This window comes from Ammospiza nelsoni, chromosome 3, assembly GCF_027579445.1.
Source record: "Ammospiza nelsoni isolate bAmmNel1 chromosome 3, bAmmNel1.pri, whole genome shotgun sequence".
In the NCBI taxonomy this organism is placed as follows: domain Eukaryota; kingdom Metazoa; phylum Chordata; class Aves; order Passeriformes; family Passerellidae; genus Ammospiza; species Ammospiza nelsoni.
In genome coordinates this window covers 89,392,609-89,403,358 of record NC_080635.1, presented here as the reverse complement: position 1 = coordinate 89,403,358, position 10,750 = coordinate 89,392,609, and the positions used below count along the sequence as shown (strand labels likewise).

At 36.2% G+C, this 10,750-nt stretch overlaps 1 protein-coding gene across 3 annotated transcripts in view; it reads left to right on the top strand.

Annotated features, from left to right (window-relative positions):
• Window positions 1–2,887: 2,887 nt before the first annotated feature.
• The window catches only part of BMP5 (bone morphogenetic protein 5), a 57,110-nt gene continuing 49,247 nt past the window's right edge, over window positions 2,888–10,750 (top strand). The window contains exons 1-2 of one of the 3 annotated variants that reach the window (XM_059469429.1): window positions 2,888–3,046; window positions 3,660–4,027. In XM_059469429.1, coding sequence (XP_059325412.1) covers window positions 3,778–4,027 — 250 coding nt within the window. In that variant the 5' untranslated portion in view covers window positions 2,888–3,046; window positions 3,660–3,777. Of the gene's footprint in view, window positions 4,028–10,750 lie in introns of all 3 variants that reach the window. The other 2 variants (XM_059469428.1, XM_059469427.1) reach the window with 2 other exon arrangements.

Genomic DNA, 10,750 nt, shown 5'->3' with positions numbered 1-10,750 from the left:
GGCTGGTCATTAAGGAGGGACAGGGCCATCAGAATTACTCTGTGTGCATGCATACGTTTCAGATTTAGACTGCAAATATCCTGAAGAGGGTCTGCATTTTAGTCTAACTTGCCAAACAGTTGCAGAGAAACATTGCTGTGGGGAATCACCCTCTATTGTTGTGACATTGAGAACCAAAGGGATTCTGCACTGAGAAGCCATCCACTGATTTTTGTATATTTTTGAGTAGTGGGCATTGCCCACAAAACCACTTCTACCTTCAATGATTACAGTGGTCTGCTGGGTAGCTACAATTTTTTCACCGTTATAGTGAATGGTGATCTATTGGAATGCAAGATTGGCAAGATCTGGATTCCCAGGTTTCATTACTTCCCCTACGATATTTTCTCTAACATTGTTTAGGTTAGTACAAACGCAGTGAGCTCTGAATTCACTCATCATGTGCATACATGCCACATTGTTTAAGAAATTCATGCAGCTGCTTCCTATCTTGTACTGCCAGGGTGCCTGCACGGTGCTCTGCTGCTTTCCTGCCTCTGAGTCCCTGCTCTCCAGGTGCACCGCTGGTTATGTGCTCCTCTCTCAGATATCTATCCCTAAGGGGAGCTCACTTCTGGAGCCATTTTAGTCTTCCTTTTATTTTTAAAGGGCTGGGTAAGGGCTGTTCAGGTGATTTCTTATGTTGCTACCAGGTTTAGCATCTGGCAAAGAAAGGTCTATCTGTGCATATCTCGACATGCTGAAATTGTACACATTATTTTTCCTTTAGATGTTCATTGTTTCATATTGGAAATGCAAAATGTGTTCTATCAGTGATTACAGACACCTTTCACTTCTTTAGCAGAGATTTTCAATTTTAGAGCTGCCCTGAATGAAATACCCATGCTAAGACTGAGTATTTATGGAATATAGGCTTATGCAAAAGGAAATTTTGTTTACATTAATAAAAACTTTTAAAAAAAATTATTTCTGTGTTCTAGTCTGGGACATTTGGTGCCTGAGTAGAGTGCAAGTTATTGTAAAATAAATGATTTGTATTTATGTTACTTGTTTGGTTGTGGCTCCATAAAAAAATAACAGGAGCTCCTTTCATCAAACATATGATTGCTAGTTTTGATGCGTTCTTATTTAGTTACTGTCTGGAAAGATGTTTGCTACATAAAAATACCTTTGAATTTAAAGGCATTTTTGGCTTTTTTAACAAAAAGAAATTAACTAATGTGGAACTTCTAGTCCCATAATATAGGAAATTTCTATTGCTGGACGTACTGATGGACTGAGGACTTAAATCCTCTGAGCAATCAATCCACTGGCTTTTATGAATGCTTAGGGAAAAAAGGAAATATATTACTGGAAAAGAGGAAGAAGTCTTGTTGCAGGCTATGCGATGGCCAAATTTAGAAAAGACATATGTATGGTAAAGTCTCATGTATCATTGCAACTGGCTGAGCAGAACAAATGAAAAGAAGAAAAACCAGGAAATAACACTTTTCTTTTAACAAATAGATTTTGAAGAAACACCTTAGCAAGGAAAGAAAATGTATTCTGATTGTGATTGCTCTTCTGCTAAGAAGAACAAGACTTTTGCTAAATATCTTCCTAATTTTAGTGCCAATTCGGCAGGTCTAGCATGAGATAAATCCTTTCTTGGGAGAAGCATTACATGTGCTGATTTATGAGAGAGAATCAGCTGTATTTAGGTGATGGCTGGACTAGAGTGTAAAGTTTGTTTGTGCTTAATATACTAGATAAATTGTTCCTGGCTTCTTAGGGTGTGACTATACTTGCTGTCACACTCCCAAGTTTACTCAAGGACTGTGTGATTTGCTGAGTAGGTGTCATGTAAAGGAAAACCCGAAGCAATGGATTTTATATAGCTAGTTTTTCCCCCCTAATTTCATGTTGAAAAAAAACCTTTTTTGTCCCTTTTCCCTTCCCTTCATCAAAGTAAAGTCTCCTCAAGGCTAAAGGCAAATTTTAGCAGCAAGAAAAATGATCACCAATAATCTGAGCAGTATGAAATTTAACACAGTGATTTTGTTTTTAGTGAGAGGAAAACACTAGTTACCTGCTGTCTTCAGTGTAGAAAAAATTCTACACTGAACCTTAACTTCATTGGCAGCAGCTTTAAAATCTATTTAATATTCCTATTTCTTCAGTTAAACTTAAGTTAATAACAGGCTGTGGGGTTAAATCTTAACTTTACATATTTACTGGGAAAAGTCGTATAGCAATTTATGAGTAAAAATGTACTTTGAATAAATTATCATTGCAAATTACAGTTTATGAAAGTTGTGACTATAACCATAATTACAGCCTTGACTGCGCACAATTTTAAATCTTACTTGCTGAATAAATTTGTTTTCATTCAGATTGCATTTCCAACATTTTTAGAAAAGAGTGAATCAAGCCTCACTTACAAAATGTCCTACAGAGTTTATTAAGAAGCTCATCTTTGTTTGCTAAATTTGCCTAAAACATAAACTTTTCTTGAATTAGTGAGTTGCTGTTTTAGTCTGTTAGGAGAGTTTCCAACTTAGGTTTAATAAACCATAGACTCATAAGGAGACTCACAAGAGCTTCCATATTATGCCATCTATATATCCTAAAGTTGTTAAAATTGATTGTACAAGCTATTACGAAAAAAACAGCCATTAGTCAAAATTAGGTGTATTACTGTAAATTGGAGAGACGGGGGAGAGGTTTAAAGCTCTATCTGGCAAGAGAAGGGTTAAAGACTTTTTTGCTATACCCGTTTCAAATTACAATGAGAAGCCTCTTCTTTCCCAGCAGGGTTGTGCTTACATTAGTCTTTAGATCTCTCTTGAAGAGAGCTGTTATATTTGTGCCTGCTACAGCTGGAAATAACAGTTCAGAAGCTGAAAAGGGTTGAATGGATTTACAGAAGGTTATTTTTTGCAAGTAAATTCATGGCAACACATTAATTTGATTAGTACATGCTTTAGAATTACTTTACACTCAAGAGATTCAAAAGATGTTAAAGTCATCTCCAGGCTGCTGGACAAATATGTGTGACACCACCAAGGTACAGATCAAGACAAATCTGTGACTCAGGATTTTATCTTGGGAAGAGCGCAAGGTGTACGAAGAACTCAGAATAACGAGGAAAGATAACTCTGGGAACTACAATGTGTCAGAAGAACATCTCTTGCTAATACAGCTCCCCGCCAAAGACCCGGTTATCTAAGGTTTATATAGGAATGCCTAGGTCAGCTGACAAAATACTGGTCTTCTGCTCCATAAATGCAGAAAAAACGATAACAACAGTGGAAAATTGGAAGTCTGAATTTCAGCTTTCTTAGAAATAACTGCAACCTGACACATTCCATAATATTTAAACAGGGTGGGGGGAGAGGAATCACCAAAGATGTTACGATGTTACGTTTAGAGATGACATTGACATGAAGAATAGGTAAATTTTGTTTTTCAACTACTGGGAAAGCAGACCTCATAGGAACTCAGAACAAGTAGGAGAAAAGTTGTTGTTTTTTTTTTTTTTCCTTGTTCTTTTTCTTTTCAAAGATGAACCTAACTGCGCTCAAAGCTTTCGTGGGCTTGCTCTGGAATTGCTGGGTTCTGGTGGGTCACGCACAGGGAGGTTTAGGAGACAATCATGTCCATTCGAGTTTTATTTACAGGAGGCTGCGGAACCATGAGAGAAGGGAGATTCAGAGAGAGATTCTCTCTATCCTGGGTTTACCTCACAGACCCAGACCATTTTCACCAGGAAAGCAGGCTTCTTCTGCACCCCTCTTCATGCTGGACCTGTATAATGCCATGACAAATGAAGAGGATTCTGAGGAGCTGGAGTATTCACTGAAGGGATCAATGGCAGGGGAGAGCAGAGGGATACGGAAAGGATACCCTGCCTCTCCAAATGGATATTCGCGGAGAATGCAATTATCTCGCATGAGCCCCCTGAGCACACAGAATCCTCCCTTAGCCAGCCTGCACGACACCAACTTTCTGAATGATGCTGACATGGTCATGAGCTTTGTCAATTTAGGTATGTGGAAATATTTTTTGCTTTTTGCTCTCTCTGACAAACTGTTAGCCTGCTCTTGTGAAGGGCAAACCTCTCGGCCGAACTGTAACCTGTTCTAAAGCAGCAGGATTGAGCCCTGGCTGCTGTGCCACCGGTAAAAGAAAAATCATACGGATGGTAAAGTAGCTACATTGTAGGTGGCCATGGAAAAAGATTTTTCTCACTGTTTATATAAAGTCAGTTTCTATAACTTCCCTCTGCTGGCTTCTGTTTTCTTTCTTTCATTGATGTAATGAAAATTCTAGCCTTAGGCCAACTAACTCCTTTTTTTTTTTAAATCTCTAAGAATCAAACACTTATGCCTATTGCTCAGTTATTTCCCTCAGTGTTTTCCTTAAAGCTTACACATGAACAAACAACAGTTGTTAATATTTTAAAGCCTAAAAAGGTATGAAAAGGGAAAAGTTAAACCATTAAAAAAATTCTTAGGTTATTTAGTGGGGTTTTTTCTGTTGTTAAGAGTTGGAATTTTATTATCTTTTTAGTTGAATGGCTGGATTTTAAATAATCTGTTGCTGTTCCTTTGTTATTTCTATTTAATAACAACAGGCTGTGTTTTATTATACTGCTATGGTGCTCAGAATCTACAATGGTTCTTATTTTCTCTGTCATAAATAAATTAAATGACAAGTAGAGTATTAAACACCAGAAACATGCAAGCAAAGAATGCTTTTGAAAATTATATAAATTCAGACAGAAAACCTGATAAAACTAAATTATATTGGCTTCTGAGTGTAATAAACATGCTTGCCAGTTACATTGTAGGAGAAAAAAGCAGTTACAGATTTCTTTACTAAAGCACAAGTTAAATCTCATCTAGAAAGCTGCAAATAATTCAAAAAATCCATTTAGTATTTTTATAAGTATTTGAAATGCTGCAGGACTCATAAATTTGGCTAAAAAAGCCACTTCTCATTGGACTGGAATAGCAAGAGCTTTAATTGCAAACTTGAAGTTTCACAATAAGCTGGTACAAATTCTGATGAACTCTTGTTTTCCAGGGTAATACTTTCTGTAGAAACTTTTTAACAGTGGCACATGTTCCAAAATACCTTCATTTTATCACACACATTCTGTACTTTTTACGTCTACCCGGTTTTTAGTAAATACTACTACTCCAAATACTAAAATTCTAGGAAAGTAACATTCTAGAGTTTATTTTCCATAATAATAAAATCACTTTTCATTAGTTATTTGGCTGACAAGGAGGTGTTCAAGTCTGAGATCTTTTTCCTTAAGAGTAACAAATGTCCACACCTCTAAATACGTTTGATTGTTGTTTTTACTCCGGAAATAGCAGGTTAGGAAAGAAATGGAATCTGTTTTTTGAATGTGTGTTCCATATCATTAGGAAACAGTTAGATATTGCTCATGCATTACTTTTAAATTAACATTGTGTGCCTTGATTTACCCAGAGCTTCTGGAGTCAGCTGAATTTAAAATAGCAAAGTTATACAGAAAAATCAGAAATACTTTCATCCTTAGCTTTAGTCAAGGCACTGATCCTGCAAAAATATTCCTTGTGTGTCCTGAGAAGTACCCTCTGTAAATATATCAGGGACCATTCCATCAGCATCCCTGAGGACTATTTACATGGGTCCTAGCCTTTGATTTCAGAAATGTCTTTGATTACAATAGGACTTCTCGCAGTGAATGAGTAGAAGTCTTTGAAGTTGCAGAGTCAGATATGTCCTAGACTGATCCTACTGTGCTTTCCCAGACAAAAACCTTCTCTGGAAGAACTCAGGTTTCAGCTGAGAGTCTTCCTTTGGATAGGAATTTTCTAATATTTGTCTTATTTTGTTTGGATGCCAGTGCTGCCTTAAGAAAGTAATTCTGGGAAGCTAAAGCTTATCTTATGTTTCAAAACTGTGAAAACTGGGACTGAATACTGTATTTTTCTAGTGATTAATATTAATAGACACCATTAACTTAAAATACTGTGTAAATATCATGTTTGATTTGGCATCTGTAAAATTAAAATGTGTCTCAGCTCTAAGATAGTTTAAATCCTAATTCACTTTTAATACCCTTCCATGCAAGTTGGATATTGTGGTATATCACACATTCCATGGTGTAAAATGCGTAAAAAATATTGATGACCAATACAGATTAGCTTCAACATTTTTATTAAACAATCCTATGTTTCAGTATAATTAACAAAAAAATGAAATAAATCATGGAAACAAGTAACCATTTAATATGATTTATGCAGTATGAGATTGTGACAGATGAGGGCAAGCTCTTTTAATGGAGAATGGGGAAAAATATGCAGTGATAAGTGAATGCTAATGCTGTACCTTAAAATCAATAAATGCTGATGCAGCAGAGTAATAACTCAAATGGATTTAGAATTGAAGCCCCGGACAACTTGCATCAAATAAATCTGCTCTGAAAATAGTATTCACCATGTTCATACTTGCACACCATTAATTACATAATGTGTAATTATAAAACTCTATTAATCATCATGATATTTTAAATTGGAACTTTTGTACATAGTTGTACCAGTTATAGAAATTTAAGACATGTATATTGAAACAAGAAATATGTAGCTGAGAGGTTAGATGGCAATTATTAAGCATAAGAATTGAAAAGACTTAAAAGATTAAAAAGTAAAGGAAAAATAGACAAAAGCAAATAATTTCATATTAACGAATAAAAAATTAAACTTTTATACTAACTTTGATTAAAACCCCAACCTGTCTAAGCTGCAAATACCTCACTTTCAAAAACAAAATTAGAAAATAATTATCAAGGGAACTGCAATCATAATTCTGTCAAGTAACCAGGGAGAAAAATAAGAATACATTTACTTTTCCTGAAGTTAAAATTGTAAACACCTGCTCTTTCTACTGGAATTTATATGAAAATTTCCATCTCTTTCTTTCTTGAAAGATACAACAAGACAGAGATTTTGTCTTGTGTTTTGTATAAGACTGTGTGTGTTGGCAACTCGCCATAAATATTGATGAGTGTAACAGAGGAGTTAACTGGGTTTGGTCCAGCAGTCAAAGAATAAATCCTCCACTAAACACACTGGGGTTTTCGAAGATCTGGTTCTATCACCTTCAAATTCAGAACTTTGTTTTCCTGACTGGGTGTTTTTTTAATCCTATTATAATATTTTATTGTCTTATTGCAAAACCCCGACTCTTTAGAGTTCTGGCATCTTCTTTTTTGGCTGGTCTCCCAAAATGAAATATATAGGATACCCCATTCCCCAGAGAACAGGCAAATAATGCTTATGCAGTCCAACTCACTTTTTTGCTCACTCAAAATTTAGTTAGGGAAGGACTTTTTTAAGATAAATGTTAGTGTTCCCACTCTTCACCTCTTACAAAAAGAGGCGTATTGAATAAAATAGATCTACATGGATGAGGCTTGGAAAAACAGCAGCCCCTTTGTAAACTACGTTTAAACATTTCAAATACTGATTTTTCCATTATCATCAAAGTGATCATTAAATCCACTATACTTAGGTATTCCTTCTTATGCCATTCCAATGGTCTGTATTTTCATTTTTTTTACACCACGTCTGTTAATTTTTTCTCATAACAGATTGTTTCATTTGCTAAGCCAGCCTGTTTGCTTTCTTCATATTTTCCTGTTAATTGATATGAACCTTCCATAAAATGGGAGATATATATCTGCTTTTGTAGTTTTCTGTTATGTTTTCTTTTTTAGCATATAAAATTAATTGCAAAAACTTGAATGTGCAGATTACAATAAAATGTGTGACCCCTGATGTACATGTGCTAAGAAGGATACAATAATTACTGAGATTTTTAAAGTAACCAGCCCACCTCAGAAAGATATGTTTTCTTCTTCACAGACAATGTGAATGATTCCACAATCTTAGAATAATTTTGAAACCGCACATGCTGTGTTCAGTTCTTAAACTAGACACTGAAATCAATGGAAATTTTGTCTGAGGCACAGAGGACTTTTAATATTTCTCCAGCTTCTCTATCCCAACTTTGAATACTGTTTCACAGATTATATGCTTCTTTAAAACCTGAATCATTAAGAAAATACATAAATTCAAAAGATTTATAGCCCATTGTGTTCACTGGAAAATGCTAACATGGTATAGAACAAATTTTACAGCTATTTTGAGAAACCTACAGTACCTCAATCCACACCAAATACCTGTAAAAATATATTTTTGTTACACACGTAAGAGAAAGGATTCCTTGCTGCAATTAGACCCTGAGCATACATAGTAGCTCATTTCTTAAATTAAACTAATTCAGTTTCTACAGCCTTCCACTCACAGCTAACATATCATCAGCTAGGAATATGGAGTGCTAAGCTATAAAATGCCAGGAGCTGAGGAATGGGTTTGAAGGATACATGCAAAAAGGCCTCAGGATCATTAACTTCTCTCCTAAAGCTCAGGAATGAGTGCACTTTCTTTCTTTTCCACAGGATTTCAGATGTTGCTGTCTTAATTTTAACCCTACATTAATTTCTTTGGCTGTGGCACAGTTTCAGTGTATAAACCCAGGCTTCTAAAGAAAATATTGACACAGCCTTAGCTGAAGTGATGGAAAGAGCACTATTATCTTGCCTTAAACAGAGGGATGCTATTGCAGAGATAAAACTTGTAAAATTATAAATAGACCCCATATCTTAAATTGTGGAATTGGATCAATACTGAGAAAAAAATGAGAAAACATCTTTGAAGCTTTTATTCAATGGCAACCCCAAGTCAATAAGGTTTTGAAACCTCGTTTTTCACTCTTTTACATAACATTTAGAACAAATTGGATCAAGGAGGTCTCACTTAATTTTCATCCGAAGTAGACATCACTTGACATCTCGAAATTCTAAGACTTTTTTTCCCTTTATTAAAGCTTTATCACTCAGTAAGTGAACGGAATGAATTTCATGTGACCTAGTACAGTCAGGCATTAGAAATAACTATGAATTATGAAATAATTTTCTATGATCAAATTAAATATTAAGACAACTCTTTGTAAAATACTTTTCTTTGTTTCTAGAACAAAAGGACTTTACATACAGGATGACATGACCTAAAAATCCTCATCCAATACTTACAATTCATTATAGTTTTAACCAATTTCTGTGCAATGGCAGAACAGGTTTTTGGAGATTGCTTTTAAGTTTTAGAAAGAAATATCCTCCATATCCCTTTTCTGAATTACACTACCTTTGTTGTTTTATATTGAAATGCTTTATATTTCCTTTGAAATCTCTCAAGTTACATGAATCTTAAGAACTATATAGCTCTACCTCAAAATAGGTTTGTGTGATCCATAAATATCATCTAACAAAATAATGTTTTTATAACTGTCAATTAATTTTTTTGCCAAAGTTAACACTTTAAATCCAAGTAAATTATTGTATCTACCCAGCCAAAAAAATGTCAAGCTCTCCATTAACTGGGGTATAAAACTGTCTGACTCTCCTTGCCGACAGGTTTGAAAGAATTTGCAGATAACTGAAGAGAAACTGATTTAGCAGATGGTTAGACGTGCATGGTGAAAAGCTATATATATGTATGGATATATAAAAATATATATTATTATTAATATTTTTCCCATTGGGAAGAACGGCTGACCTAGTTCCGCTTCTTCTTTAGAAAGTGTTCCTTTCCAGACTAAACACAGACTTTGGGTGGGGTTTTGGGGATTGCATGTATTGTACAGTGCATATTTTCCCAGGAAAACACAATCTGGCAGTGACTCTGGCTAACCATGAAAGAGAGAGGCAGGCTTGTGGAGACATCTCTGTGTGGAGAGTATTAGGGGAGGAATCCTGCCATGGATTGGATGGAGAGCCTCTTGATTCTCTCCCTAAACTCTTGTTGTTTTCTAAGATAACTGGACAACTTCGGCATCTATGTAATCTCCCACACTTATTGCTCCTGTTATTATTTTCTCCGAATGTTAAATTACGCAAGGAATTTTGCTGTGGCTACCTGCCTACTTACTGCCTGAGTGATGGGGGTAATTATGACAGGGGCAGTTCCCTTCTCTTTTCTCTGTAGCCATGGCAGTTCTTTCAGCTTGCTTTCATAGGCCCACATACTAATAGAATTTGGAAAAAAAATGATTGATTGCAGTCTGATCATTCTAGGTGTCGTCTGGTGTTTCCACATAGCTGAGAATGAACAGTTTATGAAGTGCCAATTGCAGCCTCCAGCTAAAGAAAGGCTCCCCAGGGCTTCAGGAGAGCTCTGGCTGCTACCAGACTTTATAATTATTTCCCACACTTTTCCCTATCCTCTCCTCCTTGTCCTTTCCCTTGTCTCTAACCCCTGCTGCCTAGGCAGGGTCACTGAACTTTAGTTTTATGTCAGTGGCATTTGGCTGCAGAAAGGATTAAAGGCTGAGAAGTGGTGAGTCCAGGCGACAGCGCAGGAGATGGAGAGGGAAGGAATGAGAGCAGGTATGACAGAAAAGCAGCAAAGCACAGGCTGGGCTTTAGGAGGACATCCCTCTTCCCAGTAGGTAGCAGCCAATGTGCAGGGCTGGATACAGACCTGCTGGGCATGGGAAAGGTTCTCAACAGAGAAATAGCCTCTGCAGAAATTGCTGGAAGATTTAGTCCTGCTCCTCTGTGCCTCATGTGGAGCATGATGTTGCAGCACTTCCCATGCCAGCATTCCCATGAGAGCATTTCCCATGCCAGTAGGATTACAAAAGTGGAAGTTTG